The following is a 16,754-nucleotide window of genomic DNA, read 5'->3' on the forward strand; positions in this document are numbered from 1 at the left end:
TGGATTTGCTGCCTTCAGCTCTTCCTCAAATGTGAATGAGAGCCCAGGAAAACGTGCTGAATTCACTATAATTTAAATATCACTGTAACTTTGCATGAAAGAATACATGTGAGCTGCAGTCCCTCAAAGACAAATAACCAGTGTGCTCTGGCTGCCAGCTGGGGTCCTGCTGGGAGGCAGGTTTCTACCAGCCTGGATCCCGCTGGAACTTGCCTAAATTGGGCTACACCACGTTCCAATTGGAAAAATCAAAACTTACACACCTCTGTGGGCTTTTATAATTTCTGCGACTCAAAGGGAGCTCAAGAAGCCCGAGCACGGGGCTCCATTGATTCCAAACAAGCCACCCAACAACACCTCCTCCGCATCTCAGCTCGCACTTTATTTTGAGTTGTTCTATTTAGGGCACTCGTGTTGTGCTACACTGGGGACGCCTCTGCAAAGATGCAGCACGTTTCAGCCAGAACACCGGGAACTGGCGACCCCAGCATGTGTGCAAAGCCCCTGCATGGAATGAGCTCTCCCTGAAGAAATTGCCCTGCAATTCCAAGCTCCAGGTGCTGTGCTGGTGTCCGTGAGCTGCCCCTGGCTCCACTGCCAGGGCTGGCAGCTCACGTAGCCGGAGTTACCGCATGGCGTGTGACCCTTCTCTTGTCCTTCTCTCTGTATCCAAAGAAGTGTCCCATTGCTGGACACCTTGATGGAGCTGCATCCTTGTTCTTGGCTCTGCCACTCTTTTTCTATGTGTTTTGGCTGAATCACTCAGTCTGGCCGTGGTTTCCAGAGCCCACAGCATCTTTCCCTGTGTCCCTCTCTCCTTTAGCCCTGGCTCTGTCCCTGCTTTGGTCCCAGTCTTGCCAAGCTGGCTTTCTCCAGCACACTGGCTTGCTGCCCTCCAATCCTCCCCGTTGTGTTCTGTGTCCTTAGCTGTGGATTTGACACTGGAGCCAGTTTTCCCTACCCAAGCTCCCAAAGGAGGTACGTCCCGGGAAGTGCAGCCCACCCAGTGCTGGGAGCCGCGTTTTCCAGGTGCGGGGTGCAGGGGGGGTGGGAGCTGCACGGAAGGCAGGATGCACGGAGGGGCAGGAGCAAAGCTGGTTCCCCCCCCCTGCCCCGGTGGTGAAGTGGAGCCACCAGCCTGAGGGACTGGAGTCAGATGGATGGAAAGGAGAGGACCAGAGGAAAAGAAGGGGCAATAGAGGGAAAGGGGGGGAATAAACGGAAAGGGTGAAAAAGGAGGGAGGAAAAGGGAAAGGATTAATAGAGGGAAGTGGGGAGGGGGGAGAGGAAGGAGAGGTGGATAGAGAAAGAGGGAGGGAGGGAAGGGGGAGGGAAGAAGGGAGGATGGAGAAAGGGAAGGAGGGATGAAAGGAGGGAGGGAACGGGGGCAGACGGGAGGGAGAGGTGGGCTGGCCCCGCCGGCGCCATGTGATGCCCTCTCCTCCCCGGGCTCTCCCGGCGCGGCGCGGAGCGAGCGGAGCATCCCCGGGGCCGCCGGGCACGTCCCGCGGGGCCGGTGAGTGCCAGGCTGGGATGGGGAGGGCAAGGTTCGGGCTCCTTCCCGTGTCCGGGCCAGGCTGCCCCTGGAACGGGGGCAAATAGTCCTGGGGTCAGCTTGGAGGGGAGGCGGGGGGTCCGAATTCGATGTAAAACCCTGAAAGTTTAAAGCCGAGGGAAGGGGGATCTGGGAGGCGCCGCCAGGGTGCGGAGCCGCAGGGCTCAGGGCAGGTGTTGCCTGTGTTTTCCATATTCCCCTTGGAGTGGGAACCGGCCGGGAGAGGCGGCGGGGGCACCGCCCCGGGCAGCATCCGCCGCAGCCCCGGCGCGGCCCCGGGTACCGGGAGCGCTGCGAGCCCCGGCAGGGAGGGACGGAGAGACCCGGGTGAGGTGCCCGTGTGCCCTGCCCGGGCACCGGCACCGCTCGGGCGGAGGGGTTTGGCTTCGCCGGATTCCCGACGGAAGGACCTGAGCACGAGGAAGCCGGAAAATCCTGGCTCTTCATCCCTGGGCTTTTCCCCATCGGGCTGCTCCAACAGGGGCCATCTCTTGGGCACTGTGAGCATCCCCCTCCTCGGCGGCGAGTTTGGAACGTTTTGCTGAGGAACGCCTGTATATTTTTCACAGGGAATGTAAAATCCGCTGGAAGTCAGCCTATGAATGTTTTTCCAGTGTAGCAAACCCCTTGGAGAGGGGAGTGTGAATTTGAACGAGCCTATCTGAGAAAAAACCTGACCTGGTTGTTAACTGAAGTAAAGTAGAGGGATTAAAAAAAAAAAAAAATTTTAAAAAAAAAAAGCTGGATCATGTGTTACCGTATGAACAGGGAATGGGGACATGGAGCCTGTCCTCACTTCTGCATGTGCCACTTATTCATACCCTGTGGAAGGTGGTGAAATGTGAAATGTGGTGTCTCAGCCACGGCAGCAGCGAGAAGGGAGGCTCTGACACGTCCTTTGGATGTTGATTAATTGCTTGGCATTCCATAAAACTCCATCAGCCCCTGATGCACGATGCTTTTTGCAGCTTTTAGGGTTGGGTCTCCCAGGCAGGAACAGCGGGAAGCTCCTCGGGGTGTCCAGGGAGTGGGTCTGACCTGTGGCACCGCTGTCCCCACCGTGTCCCTCGAATCCCCCAAAGCCTCTGTGGGGGAGAGGAGGCCTCCTCAGAGCTTTTAGGTGCCTGCAAGGTGCAGGTGAGCCTGTGGAAAGGGCAGCAAGGGTGTTGCACTCACTGAAGGCAGCACTTCTTCAGCAAGAGCACTGCAAAGGAGCGGATCAGCTAAAAAGGAGTGTTCCTGCCGAGTTTCGTGCAGCAGCAGCAGGTGCTGGTGGCGTGACCCAGCCTGGCAGCTTTGCTGGAGGAGCATTCCCGTGTTCCCATCGCTTGCTGCCCTTTGGTTTCACAAGTGCCTTGTGTTTCTCCTCCCTTCAGAGGTTCATCTGCTGGGTTTTAGGGGCACCATTTCAGTCTGTCAAGTAAAAAGCCAAAGGGCAGGAGACTGGCTCCCAGCAGCCCTTCCCTGTGCCATCACACCTTCCCCTCAGGCTGCCCCATGTGGCATCCAGGGCACAGAAATGCTTCTGTGTGTGGCTTTCTCTGATCCCTTGCTGTATCTTGTAGCTGTTGAATATATTCATTGAGCTGAATGAATTCCCACCTGGCAGCATCCATACCGCAGCATTTGCAGCTTCAGCTTTATTTATGGAGAGGGGAGGGAATATAAAATACAAAAGAGAAAATAATGCACAAGCCTGCAGAGGCTTCAATGGTATCAGTAAGCTGTGAACTGCACAAGGCTGGAGCAAACACTGGGAGCGTTTCCTAAGTCATCTGGGAAGATTTAAACCCCTGGCTTGAAGGTGGCATTTTTAAAAAAACTAGATGATGGAGTCTATGTCAAAAGTTATCTGGGAGTCTAAATCTCACTGAAATTAAAGGTGGGGGTTTTTTCTGGGTGTGTTCTAGAAAGATGGTTTAGAGTCAGTCACACTGATATTGTTGTAGAGTATCTGACATTTATAGTAAAATATTTACTGGGAATTTGTCAAAGGACAACACATATACCATCATTAGGCTCAGAAAATGGGCTGTTACAGATGAATGGAGTTTATCTTTGGTCCCTGTGGAAGAAAGGACTTGCAGCTTTTCCTCTATTATGAGGGAGGTGTCATTGCTCTTCAGTGAAAATCCTCATTAGAGTGGTGCTCTGGGCTGCACTGGGGGGGTTATTGGAGCAGCACAGCAGACAACATCCCCTGACCCAGAACAATGTGGAGATAATTCGTTTTCCCACTCAGTGCCCATCCAGTGCTGTTTGGTGACATCCCCATCCACAGAGAGCATCCTCAGGTCTGCCAGGACAGGACCTGGCTCACCCTTGAAGCCCTACAGGTGGGCAGCCCTGGCTCCTTCACAGGAGACATGGAATGCTTGGTTGCAGCAGATGTTCCTTTTCTCTGCAGCAGCTCTGGCTGGGAATTTCAGGTTGTATGTAGGTGGCAGGAGAGGTGCTGCTGGGTGTGTGCCACGGGAACCAGAACCTGGTGGTACAAAGGGACAGCGGGAATGGGAGAGGAGTGTGGGTAAACACCGGGTACACACAGCCAGGGCAGGTTTCACCTGGTAATAGGTGCTGGCGTGGGGGAAGGATGGAGTAGAGTGAGAGCAAGTCCATTCCCTGCCTGTTCCTCCAGACTTTCCCAGGATGTGGCTGCACTTGCCTGTGCTGAGCAGGACAGGCAGCCCGTGGCCTCCTGAGCGGGTCATGATGCCTGTGCCTGTTCTCAGGCTGCTCCATGTCATGCGTGGTTTTTCCTACCCTGTCTGCTGGGGCATTTACCCCTAAGTCCTGGGATGGTGACAAATCCTGCTAAAATCTGGGTGGTAGAAAGTTTAATACTTCCAGTGATGTATAAATACTTGCTATGTACATGAATATTCCTCACCTAACAAGCTGCACAAAGCAAAGACCTTTCCTATGTGAAGACGGAACCAAACTTCAGTGGCTGCTCAGTGTCAGACCTGGAGAGCTGTGCACACAGACATCACTGACAGCTTCCAGGGAGCTGTGTCCCAGACTGGATGGAGCAGCTGCTGTGTTTGGTGACTGGGTTTAATGGCAGTCACGAGTGGCACTTGGATTCTGAAGTTGTTTGCCTGAGGTGTGGATGACCCGGTCCTTCTCCTCTTTCTTTACACCCTCGTTTCCGTGCTCAGAGGCTCTGTGGTAAAGCTGGTTTCCAAGCAAGGAAGGGGAATGCAATCTCCTGGCTAACAAGGCACTGCTCCATGCTATCAATCATCTTTAATCACACTGAGGGGACGCAGGTCTCAGCAGCCATGGCCAGCATGAGCAGCTTGGCCAGCGTGCCACTTGTCTGCTGCCCTCAGCATTCAGAGAGCCCAGCTTTGCTTCGGGGATTTCTCACTTTCTCTCATTCATCACACTGAAAATGTTCATAAAACCCCTCCAGCTGCCAGTGCTGGCGAGGAGAGCTGCAGCAGGGGAAGAGCTGCTGCTGCCTCTCCTCCCTGGCTCAGGTACCCCTGACACGGGGGATTGGAAGAGTTTTAATTAGCTCCTGCTGCTATTTTTATCTCCCAGCTTGCTTAATTTAGCTCGAGCTGTCATGCACCGATCGTTAAGGGGAAAAGAAGGAACTGGGGGTGTTGGCCCCTCTCTGCTGAGCGGCCACAGCTCCTGCACCTGGGCTGTACCTGAGGCTTTTCTTAGACCTTCTGCAGCAGTAAAAGTTTACAGCCTGGAGACCTTTCATGTGCTGGTGTTCGTAATACACGACTCCTGCAAGGCTTACACTGAATGAGTGTGTTCTGCTCACACCCACTTCAGTTTAAAACAACATCAATACCTTACAGATCTCTTGCCTGGGATCTTCAATCATGCCATTACCTGCCTTGCTGCTGGAAGGACGCAGAGACCTTGAAAAAGCTGCCATGTGCAAGGAAGAGGCTTATTCTCCCCTTTTTAATCTACAAGACTATTGTAGGACTTCGTGCCATCATAAATGACACTTGGAAGTGAACAAAAACCAACTGTTAAAGCTTTAACATCCCACCAGAGCAGCCCAACCTTGGTGCTGGTGTGAGGGGGATATCCACAGCTGAGCCAGCTGCTGTCCCTTGACCCTGCTCCTGGGTGTGCTCAGGCTGCACCAGCCGAGGGAAGCACTACCCTGCAGCCAGATGAGGGTCACTGGATCGTTGGGTTACTGGAGTTCATGTATTCAGGATCTAAATCAAAGCCATAATGTACCACAGGCAGAGGTTAATGGGCAGGCCCCGCTCCCACAGCACACAGCAGAGAGGTTTCTGCAGCACAGCCCCCAGCTGCTTTGCTTTGCAGCACTAGATATTTCCCCCTTTTATTCTGCTTTTGTAGCTCTTTGTAGGGTATTGAAACCAGCAGTTTGAGTCGGGTCCCTGACTGTGAGCACTCTGACACACTGTGAGTAGGAGAATACTGTGTCAGATTTGATAGGGAGAGAGGACATTGGGAAGGGCTCTGCAAAGGACAGGGCTCAGCTATTGTTAGGGATGGAAACCTTGAACAGATATATATAGTTCAGACCTGGAGAACTGGGCCTGGGTGCGTGGGCAATACTGCAAGCTCAGGGTTTTAGCTCCTATTTCCCTCTTGAGAAATGTACTTTGTGTAACATTTTTCTGCAAAACCCCAGGGTAGGAGCTGCAGTGGTGCAGAGACCTGCCTGCCACCTGCCTGTCCCTGTGTGCCAGCACCCTGCAGCCCTCGTGGGAGTCAGTCAGAGGTGGAGAGCTGAGGCTGTGCCCTCTCTTGAGGTCCGGGATTTCTCCTCTGCTTGTTTCCAAAGCCACCCCACTCCCAGCTCCTCCCAGACCATCCAGCAGCAGAAGCCTCCATCAAGGACCCTCCTTGCTGTGACGTTTCCTTGCAGTCGATCCGCCAGAACTGAACTTCCCACCTTCAGCCTCATCCCAGGTTTTCCACTCACCAAAGCATTGCTTCAGCTGGGGTTAAAAGAGGTAAGAGCCTAAAACACCAAGGAGAAAGGAGACATGTGGGTGGGATGGGCTGTATAAGAGGTTTGGGGAGGGGATATTTGTGGATTCAGAAAGGCCATGTAAATGAGACCAGCTGTACACACACAGACAGTGCCAGCAGCCTGTGAGCCAGGACCATCAGGGCTGTTGGGTCGATGATTTTATTTGTTGAAAGTTTCTGGCATCATCCAAAGCCATTAGTGTGAAAGAGCTGGAGCAGAGCCAGGAGTGCAGCAGCATGGCAGAGGTGGCCCGTTCAGGAAAGGGTCTGGTTTGAGGGCTGGGGTGGGAAATAAATCTCTCTTGCTGTTCCTTTGCCCTTGGGAATATCATTTGATCTCCTTATATTTGGTGCTGGAGCTGAGGTAGGCTCAGTTATCAGTAACAATTATCTCTGCAAACCTGGCCCAGGCAAAAGGGCAGGTTTTGAGCAGTCCACAGCAAAAAGGTTGGGATAAAGAAAGAGAGGGAAGAGCAGCCTTGGGTCGGCCTTGAGGGTTCACTAAGCAAGATGTGGGTTCAGCAGAAAATTGACAGTACTTTCTATACAGTAGATAGTAGATACAGTACATATTTCCTTCACTCTTGCACTGCCATGGAAGGATTTCTTGGCCAAACTGTAAAAAAATAACTCAAGCAAGAAATGAAGCACAGGAAGCGCTAGAGAAAAGAGAAGTGCTCAGAAAAATTATGGAAGTCAAGTTTAAGAGGAAAAATCCCAAGTAATCTCATTAATAAAATCAGTTAGTGGTGAACACTGCAATGTGTGGGGTCACACATGGCTCCCTCTGATTGCTGCTCAGGTGTTCCTTGTGTGTGTGATGACAAGCACAAAATTAATGGGTTTATGATTGCTGTGGCTCAATCTACATTCAAATAACTCATCACCAGCCTTCTTTTTATTCATTTATTTGCTCTCAAACCCTCTCTGGAGAGCCCGGAGTGCCCATCGATCCCGCGCTCTCCGCGGGTAGTGGCAGTGCCGCGTGCGGAGCCGTCGCTGGAGCTGCTGCTCTCAGCTCAGGGGAGGCTTTCAAGCCCACTATTGATCCTTCTGAAGTTTATGGCTGCTCGTGGTCACAAGTTACCAGCCCTCGTTCAAACTGCCACGAGGTGGGCTGCTTCATTTCTGAGCATCAGGCTAAACCTCCTCCACATGGAGGAGATTTATTTCTGCACTTAATTTTTCCGATACATAATTTCTCTCTCAGAAATCGAGCTGACGTTTTTATAGGACACTAATGCAGGTCTGTAAAGCTGTCCAGTGTATTTCTGTTTTCCCCTGTGCCAGTGGAGGTGCTGGGTGCCAGCAGCTCAGGGCAGGGCTCCTGGGAACCCTATGGACCAGCTCCAACCACATCCCCTTTGGCCATTTGCCTCTCAGTGTACCAGTGCAGGAGACACTGCTTTTCCCTGCAGCCATCCTTGCTCTCCTTCAGCTGTTATGTGGAACCAGAGCAGTCCTGTGCTTCCCTCCTGCTTGCAGTACACCTTTTCCAAGCTTCAGGAGGAACTGTCACTTCCCAAGCTATAATTCCAAAACCAAAACTATCTTTCCCAGTCACACAATTTTTGCAGGTCTGGTTTGTAGAGCTGTTTCTCCTGCATCCGCAGGTGGAGCAGTGGGCACTGCCCTCACCATCTCCTCCTCTTCCTCTCCTCAGCTGTGGCTAAAGCCAGCTCACCATGTGCTCCTCACACAGGTCCAACACTCTGCCAACCAACAGAGCATCAGCTCACCTGGCCTTGGGCTGCACACACTGTTTTGGGACCGAAGCATTTGCACCCTTTAGGTGCTCCTTGAGGTCAGTGGGATCATTCTATTCCACCTAATGACCAAATTAGGCTTTTCTGAATTTGCCCATGAGGTGGCCAGGGTGAAGTTGAGGAAGCTGTGCTGTCTGAAGGAGGATGACAATGCAGTGGTGGCCTCAGCACGGTCCTGCCTGAGCACTGCCAACTCTGAAAAGTTTTGTTCTGAAAGAGCCACTCTCCTTGACCTATTTTTTTTTTTGCCCACATCCATGGCCTGTGTCGTGTCCTGAGGAAGGGATCACACTGCTTGAAGGCCCTTTATTTTTAGCCAGCCCAATTTTCTTGTTGCAGCTTAGTGGGAGCTGGTCCTTTCAGTTCAGCTCCATCACAGCTCACGCTCTCCTGCATTTGATGGCTCTTACCCAGGTCCCTGATGTTCTTTGTACATCCACTGCTCACTCAGTGGGTTTCCTACTCCACTTTCACAAGCTTCCTTCCTTCTCCTTTATGTTCTGTTCAGCCTCTCCCACTACTCCAGGTCCATGGCTTAACCTCTGATTTCCCTCAGCCCTGGGTTTGCAGCATGGACCAGGCACAGAGGCAGGTTGCCAGGCTTGTCCTGGATTCCAGCACCCTCCACAAACAAAACCTTCCCTCCCGTCTGCTCCAATAACCTTGGCAGTGCCTCCCCTCATCACAAATGTCAGGAAATTGGAAATGATGCTCTAACCACATAAAAATCAATAGCTGCCTCCTTGGCCTGGCTTGGCCCTGCTCTTTCTGCCTTTACCCAGAGCAGGAGAGAGCTGCGGTTTTCCACTGAACTCGGAGCAGTGATTTATTGATACATCCCATCCTGTCCAGGCAGTTGACCAGTGATATATTTATTTTTCTCAGCCCATCCCTATAGCCCAGAGCAGTGCTCAGTGTGAGGTCACGGAGTTGTGGGCTCAGAAACCTGCCCAGGATATTTTCTTTCTGTCACTGTGGAGAAATAGGTAAGGACTAACTCCTAGATCTGGGTGAACTGTGTTAGGAACAATGCCAATATTCATTTCATTTCCCAAAGGGTTCAGTCCCAGCAAGGGCCATGTGTAGTTTCCATCAGAAGCTGTGGCTCCAAGACAAGAAGAAATTCATTACAAGGACTGCAGATTACATTGCAGACTGCCTTTATTGTTCCCTGGACTACTACCAGAGGGCACAGCGTGATCGAAGGAGCAGGAACAGTTCTAAAGTCCCATTTCTTGGAAATCTTTGGGGCTCTATTCATTTAATTTAAAATACAGCTACTGCTGGAAATCAAACAGCATCACCTTTTCAGCCGTAGGAAGCATAACACAATTGATAAAGGTCACTGGGAACTAAATCCTTGCTGAAAATCAAGCCAGTTCCTGTTCATGTCCTTGAAAAATCTTTCCCCTGGGAGCCCTGCTAATTCTCCAGGTGCTGGACACGGGGGGAGGCTTGTTTTGAGCAGATGCTCTGCACCATCCCTGCCCCCTGTCCCCCATCACATTGGGTTCCATCCTCTGTGCCAGCAAGGCAGGAACAGGGATCAGTCTCTAATGCTTCCCTGATTACATGGAAATTGGAGTGTGAGGGAGAAAAGGAATGAGGCAATTGAGAGGCGCAACTCTGACGCCCAACCCCTCTCCCTGCTGCTCACATCACCCCAAAGACCAGTATATGATACCAAGCAGGTCTATTTTCCAGTGTCTGATGTTGATGGACAACAAATCACAGGAAATACTCAGTTATTTCCCTCTGAGTGGCTTTATCTGGACCTTCACATACTCCCTACTATGATTTTTGGCTCGTTATTAACGAGAAATGCGCAGGGAGGATGGTTGTTGATGATACACGAGCCAAGAATAGATTCCAGTTCCTTTTACCATTTTGGCACCAAAATGCCAAGAGGGATGAGACACCCTGTAGTAAATGCTGTTCATTTTGAGGCAGCAACTAGAAAATATGGCTCTGGCTGAGTTAGGGAGATGAATGGATGAGCCAGAGGATCTGAGTTTTGGATAGTTGATTGCAGGACCAAATGGGAATCTATAGAGATGGGAAATGGCATATTCCCTGGGAAATGTTCTTCTGATGTGCTTCTCTGCCTGATAGCCACCACTTTCCTCTTTAGCTGCTGCCTCCTAATTCTTCAGAGAAAAGAAAGTCTGATCATCTCCTCTGTACTTTGCTCCTCACTCCCTTAGCAGGGAGATGTTCCTCCTGGGAACACATCCTGCCTTTTTTGAGCTGAGGGAAACATTAAAGAAGAACATTAAAAATGAGGCTGGTTAGCAAAGCCAAAGGTGGAGGGAAAGCTTGCAGGAGTGTGAACTGGGCTGTCTGGAGACAGCAATCCCCTTCCTGTAGGTTGGAACCTTCTGGGGAGAGGCACAGTGTGAACGTAGGAAGAGCCAAATCCATAATTTCATATGGAAGAGAATTGTCAGGGCTGTTGCAGCGCTTGAGGGTGCAAGTACATCTGCTTCCTACCAAGATGTACTTGTCTGCTTTGGATTTGAGGTCAGATGCAATAATTAAAGTCTTTCTCTCCCTTTCTCTGTTTCACTCAAGGATTTGGTATTCTTCCAGCAGCTTTTCTCTCTTATTGCTGCCCAGAGCAGTGAGCTGGAGGGGCAGACAGGCCTTGGATATTGCATCTGCTCAGTAAATGCCATTCTTTGGGCTCCACAGTAACTAAAAGTTTCCTTCATGTTGATCTTGTATGAGATTTGCTGCAAGCCCTGCCCAGGACGGGGTGTTGGGGGTCTTGGTGCTCTGGATTTGTGAGACAGATGTGCTGGGGAAGGGCACTGCAAGAGGATAAGATATGGAATATTGGATGTTCCCTGAGAGCACCCAAGCAGCAAGAAACCACTCTCAGCATCATCTGCTTGTATTAACCATGAGGGAGCTGTGGCAGAACATTATCTTGGAAGGCTTTGGGTGTAAAAGTACAAGCTGTGAGGACTTTTGGCATCTCTGAGAGTCACTATAAGCAAGTATTAATATGTTTACATCAGAGGCACTAGGAAAAAACACCCTCCTCCAGCCTGCTCACCCGGCCGTGTCGGAACAGCGAGTCGTCATCTCCCAGTCCAGGCAGGATTTGTGTCTCCTGATTTAATCACTAAACCCACCACCTTCACCACAGCGATAACAGGAACAGGATTTCTCTCCAAAGAGAGAAATCTGCCGTGCACCGTGATGGCAAACATGGGCTTGATGGAGCCAAAGCAAGGCTGGTGCAGTTTTAAAGGCAGTCCAAGGAATATGCTTCCTGCTGCTAAATCTGGTAGCTTTTGTTGTCTAGCTGGGTTTATATGTTTTTTCCATATTGTTTGCTGTGCTGAACAACAGCAAAATGTGCCTTGGAAAATATACATGACACGGCACTTACGTGTGATTCATCCTGCCTTTCTAAAAGCAGTCAATAGCACTATCTGCCTCCTTCCCACTCCCCAGAAGACCATCTCTGGCGTGTATCTTTTTCCTTCTCGCTCTTATTCCTTTAATCTTTCATTGCTGTGGCTTTTCCCCCCCCATATTAATTGCACTTTTTCCTCCACTGCACGACGAACTCTGATTTCTGGTGATATTTTATCAGTCTGCAGGGCACCATGAGAACTAATAAATTCCCTGACTTGGCAAGAATGCAATAAAATTAAAAAAAAAAAGGAAAAAAAAGATTCAATACATAAGCAACATGGGGATGAGGAAAGTTTTTCCTTTAATGTTCGCCCAGGGCCTGGCTGCAGCTTTCTGGTTCCTTTCCCTGCCTCTCCAAAAAGCACAAGCTGGGTTTGGCCCCAGCTCTGATCCATTAAGAACAATAAACAACAAAGAAAGACAAGTTATTGTGTCATGGCACTCTGCTTCAAGGTGTTTGATGATGTCATTCAGCATAGCATGGTCGTTGCAGAATCAGCATCCTGATTCCCCGATGGATAAATGTGCCCTGGAAGAGAAAGAGTGGCATTACTGGGGGGAGTGTGATGGTGGTGGGAGCTGCTCAGGAGGGGAGGTTGGTCCAGCAGCTGTAAGCACCTTTGCTGATCCATTATCTCGGTGTCCATGACCCTCAGCAGGCTCCTGTGCCCAGGAGATACAGCTCATGCTGCCTCCCCTCGTGCGAGCACTTGATAAGGCTCTGCGGGTAGATAAGATACTGGGGTTGAGCCACATCCCTGGGGAGATGAGTGCCAGGTTGGGCTGGAGAAGCAGGAATTCACCTGCAGCAAATCAAACAGGAGCCAAGGAGCTGCTCCCACCCAGCCCATCCCGAGCCTCTCCCACCCTGGCGCTCAGCACCCCCCGAGCCCTGGGCCAGCGCGGGGCAGCAGTCGGGTGGCATCTGGTTCAAACTCTGCCATCTGTCAGTGATTGTTTTAATGGCTCGTTTCAGCTCATCCTCCCCAAGGCAATCCAGGGCAAAGCTTTGACACCTCCGTCCCCCAGCTCGTGCTGACGGATCCGCCCGCTCTCCCCGCCCCAGCCCCCGATGCTGTTGGGCATGAGCGCCTGCAGCAGGAGGGCGCTGACCCTGCTCAGCAGCGTGTTCGCCGTCTGCGGCCTCGGCCTCCTGGGCATCTCTGTCAGCACGGACTACTGGCTCTACCTGGAGGAGGGCATCGTCCAGCCCCAGAACCAGACGGCCGAGATCAAGCTGTCACTGCACTCGGGGCTCTGGAGGGTCTGCTTTCTGGCAGGTACGTTCTCACCCCCCAAAAAAACATGCCCTGCTATTTATATGTTTTATATTTATATGTTTATATGTCTTATAGCATATAAACAGGTATATAACTATATATGTTATGTCTATTTATACATATATAAATCGATAAATATTAATGTATTTATAGTGTTTGTTGTCCGTGTCATCCCATGGGAAACAGCCAGGAAACATGGGATCTTTAGAAGCTCTGTCCATCTTTGCTTCCAAACTCTGGCCCATGCCCAACTTTTAACAGCCTGATGGATAAATGTGCCTTTCAACACAGGTTTTGGGTGGGTTTGATGCTGCCATGCCAGGGCCCCCCCCCGTCCCAGTGCTGTGGCCTTGGGCAGCAGCTCAAAACTTTCCATTTGGTCCCTGCAGAATTTAGATTCAGGTCAGCTGGACCATTCCCTCTGTCCCTGCCAAGTGTGATGGAGCAGCTTGGCTGCAGGAGCAGAGTTGAATAAAACCTGAGGGAATGGGAATCTCAAAGTGACCAGCCTGAAATGTCACAAAGTTTCAACTGCTGCTTGGAAAAAGTCAGGGGAGGCGTGAGGAGCTCTGATACCACCCCTGGAGTGACTTTAAAGCCTTTGGCTTTGGGGTTCACCTTTGTGCATACAAGGAAATGGTATTTAAGAGGTGTCTTTTTTCCACCCCAACCACAGACACTCAAGATGGAGCAGCACTAAAAAGCAAATTTGTTTTTATGCATGCACGGAAATTCAATTTAAAGCTGCTCTCCCCCCCAAAAAAAACAGACAGACAAGCACAATGCAGGAGTGACTTGTCTGTGTCTGCTGCAGGTGAGGAGCGTGGCCGGTGCTTCACCATCGAATACGTCATGCCCATGAACATCCAGCTGACGTCTGAGTCCACAGTCAACGTCCTGAGTAAGTGGTTCTGTGGGGTCTCTCCCTGCAAAGCACCAAGGGGTCACTTGTGACTCCCCCAAGAAATCCCCTTTGTGTCTTTGCCAAAGAAACTCAAAGTTGTAAACACAACTACATTTTGTGACTATGTGAATCACCCAGTGTGCTCCTAAGGTTCTGGGGACATCCCTTTCTAATGGCAGGGTGCTCACAGAGGCTCTAAGCTGTATAATTTCCTGTCACTGGCTATTCAACACTAATGTTTATCGAAGTGTTTGGCTTTTTAGTCTCCTCTCCATAATTTGCAGCTGTATTTATTCCCTAGCAGTCAATTTTACACATTATATAGTGGGATGAATTAAGGATGGAGTGTCAAAGCTCTCACGATGAATTCTGCAGTCATTTTGGATTTAATAAATAGGATTGTTCTGCAAACACTTATGGGGTGAAGCTAGAGAAAAATGCAGGTTCTGATGTTTTTTTCCCATGCAACACTTCACAAAGAAACCCTCAGAAACACAGATATTGGCAGAGTCACCACCATGGTGGTGAGGACCCGGCACAGGTTGCCCAGAGAAGCTGTGGCTGCCCCATCCCTGGGAGTGTTCAAGGCCAGGCTGGATGGGGCTTGGAGCAACCTGGGATAGTGGAAGGTGTCCTGACCTTGGCAGGAAACGTAAGATCCCTTCCAACCCAAATTGTTCTATGATTCCGTAATTCTATGTTTTTACTCAGTGCATTAGCAAAGAGGGAAAAACCCCAGACACAGTATGGTCAGAGCAGCAGGGCTGGAGCCATCTCACCCAGCCCATTTCTCACACTATATGGGGAGGATTAACCTGTTCTCACTTCCCTCTGCTCCTCTCCTGACAGAGATGATCCGCTCTGCCACCCCCTTCCCTCTGGTCAGCCTGTTCTTCATGTTCATTGGCTTCATCCTGAGCAACATCGGCCACATTCGGCCCCACAGGACCATCCTCGCCTTTGTCTCGGGGATTTTCTTCATCCTGTCGGGTGAGTTTTGCTACCAGGTTTGCTCCTGACAACCCTTGAGCACGGACACGTTTGCTTTGGTAGCTGCTGGTGGTCTCCTGACCCGCTGTGGTGGCTCCTTGATGGAGTCATCACCCACAGGGGCTCCCCTGCAGCTCAGCCCTGCAGCCTGATCTGCTTTTGTGGGATGAAAAACCATCCAGTGCAAAACTCATTTGTGGAAATGTGGGGAAAAGTCTCCACCACGTGCAGGAGCAGGTGCTGGGGGAGAGGATGCTTCTCGTGGCACATCAGTCACAGGAGAGATCAGAAACTTCAGACTGCTCAGTTGGGATGTTTCTACATGAGAAAAGGGAATGTTTTATTCATGGTGCTGTGTGAGTGTTAAACAAATAGCTGTGACAGCTGAGCTTTGAAGTCAGCTCCTACCAGAGCCAGCTGCCTCCTCCCCAGTGCACACAGACTTGCCAGAGCAGGTAATGCTTTGACTGAAATGAGAGGAGTGCCCTGGGTTAGCACAGCAGGAGGGAGGGCAGCTCCTTTCCCCAGTAATTCCAAGCACAGTTTTTTACTTTCCCCCACAAGTCAGGTCTTAGGGAAGGTGTTTCTTCAGCACTTCATCCCTGTTTCCCACTGTCCTTCTGCAGGTCTGTCGCTGGTGGTGGGGCTGGTCCTCTACATCTCCAGCATTAATGACGAGATGCTCAACAGGACCAAGGACTCGGAAACGTTCTTCAATTACAAATACGGGTGGTCCTTTGCCTTCTCTGCCATCTCATTCCTTCTCACAGAGGTACCCACAGCTCTCACATCCCTGTAACGAGCGTGTCCCGTTCTCAGGGGTGGGCACATTGAGGCTGTTGGAAAAAAGAGGACCGGGGTGGGGTTTAAGGCAGGGCTGTGAGGGCAGAGGGGTAAAATATACTGTGAAGGGAGACAGGGTGGGGACAGACCCAAGCCTGGCGCGCTGATGGGGCACTTGATGACGATTTGATGCCAAGCAGGAAATGCAGAGCAGGAGACGTGGTTGTGCTGCATTATTTAGTGCATGGATCCCAGGCAGAGGGCAGTGAAGTGACAGCCCTCAGGTGCCTTTGTGCATCAGCAGCAGAGCGAAAAAAAGGCGATTTATATTTGGGGGATGGTGGAGGAGGCAGCCAGGAGCAGGGTGGGCATCAGGCCGTGTCTCTCTCCCACAGAGCGCCGGGGTGATGTCCGTGTACCTGTTCATGAAGCGCTACACGGCCGAGGACATCTACCGACCCCACCCCGGCTTCTACCGGCCCCGCCTGAGCAACTGCTCCGACTACTCGGGGCAGTTCCTGCACCCGGACGCGTGGGCGCGGGGCCGGAGCCCCTCGGACATCTCCAGTGAGGCGTCCCTGCAGATGAACAGTAACTACCCAGCCCTGCTCAAGTGCCCCGACTATGACCAGATGTCCTCGTCCCCGTGCTGAGCCCCGACGTCCCCGATGGTCGCCGCGTCCCGACTCCTGTCTGTCGTTTTTTTAGGCCACTCTTTGAGGCCACTTCTCTATTTATAGGAGCGTAAATATAACCAGGGAGATCGGTTATATAACCAATAGTGTAACCTAGAGAATTGGGATGTTTTCCTTTCTTTGGGTTTTTTTTTTTGGGTTGTTTTATTCCTCCCCGCGTAACTAAAGATCCCTCCAAAGTCCTCTTCTCTCAGCTCGTCCCACTGAGCAAACAGCAGTTCTGCCTGGGGGGATAAATCCAGGGCTGGACTCCAGAGCAGGAAAAAGAAAATAGAGTAGAACTAAGAAAAAAAAAAAGGTGTATTTTTTTGGTGTAGGTAAGTAGGCTGCAAAAGTTTGTGCATTTGACTGTATCATTTAATTATATAT

At 51.0% G+C, this 16,754-nt stretch overlaps 1 protein-coding gene across 3 annotated transcripts; it reads left to right on the forward strand.

Annotated features, from left to right (window-relative positions):
• Nucleotides 1-866: 866 nt before the first annotated feature.
• On the forward strand, nucleotides 867-16,547 carry CACNG5 (calcium voltage-gated channel auxiliary subunit gamma 5). Of its 3 annotated transcripts, none has more exons than XM_017811870.1 (7): nucleotides 867-978; nucleotides 6,198-6,522; nucleotides 12,710-13,013; nucleotides 13,828-13,914; nucleotides 14,767-14,907; nucleotides 15,534-15,679; nucleotides 16,086-16,547. In XM_017811870.1, exons 3-7 carry the CDS (start codon nucleotides 12,806-12,808, stop codon nucleotides 16,341-16,343), a joined length of 840 nt encoding a protein of 279 aa, XP_017667359.1. In that variant the 5' UTR covers nucleotides 867-978; nucleotides 6,198-6,522; nucleotides 12,710-12,805; the 3' UTR covers nucleotides 16,344-16,547. The 3 variants fall into 3 exon arrangements, with proteins under 3 accessions (XP_017667359.1, XP_017667357.1, XP_017667360.1); XM_017811868.1 differs by lacking the exon at nucleotides 867-978 and adding an exon at nucleotides 1,404-1,516; XM_017811871.1 differs by lacking the exons at nucleotides 867-978; nucleotides 6,198-6,522 and adding an exon at nucleotides 1,409-1,516.
• Nucleotides 16,548-16,754: the final 207 nt, after the last annotated feature.

This window comes from Lepidothrix coronata, unplaced genomic scaffold, assembly GCF_001604755.1.
Source record: "Lepidothrix coronata isolate B3197 unplaced genomic scaffold, Lepidothrix_coronata-1.0 Scaffold34, whole genome shotgun sequence".
NCBI lineage: Eukaryota > Metazoa > Chordata > Aves > Passeriformes > Pipridae > Lepidothrix > Lepidothrix coronata.

Bases quoted from the DNA above. Each gene is read 5' to 3' on its own strand.
- CACNG5 (XM_017811870.1), top strand. From the start codon at position 12,806: ATGCTGTTGGGCATGAGCGCCTGCAGCAGGAGGGCGCTGACCCTGCTC. The intron at 14,908-15,533 runs GTGAGTTTTGCT...GTCCTTCTGCAG, and splicing joins GATTTTCTTCATCCTGTCGG to GTCTGTCGCTGGTGGTGGGG. The intron at 15,680-16,085 runs GTACCCACAGCT...TCTCTCCCACAG, and splicing joins TCTCATTCCTTCTCACAGAG to AGCGCCGGGGTGATGTCCGT.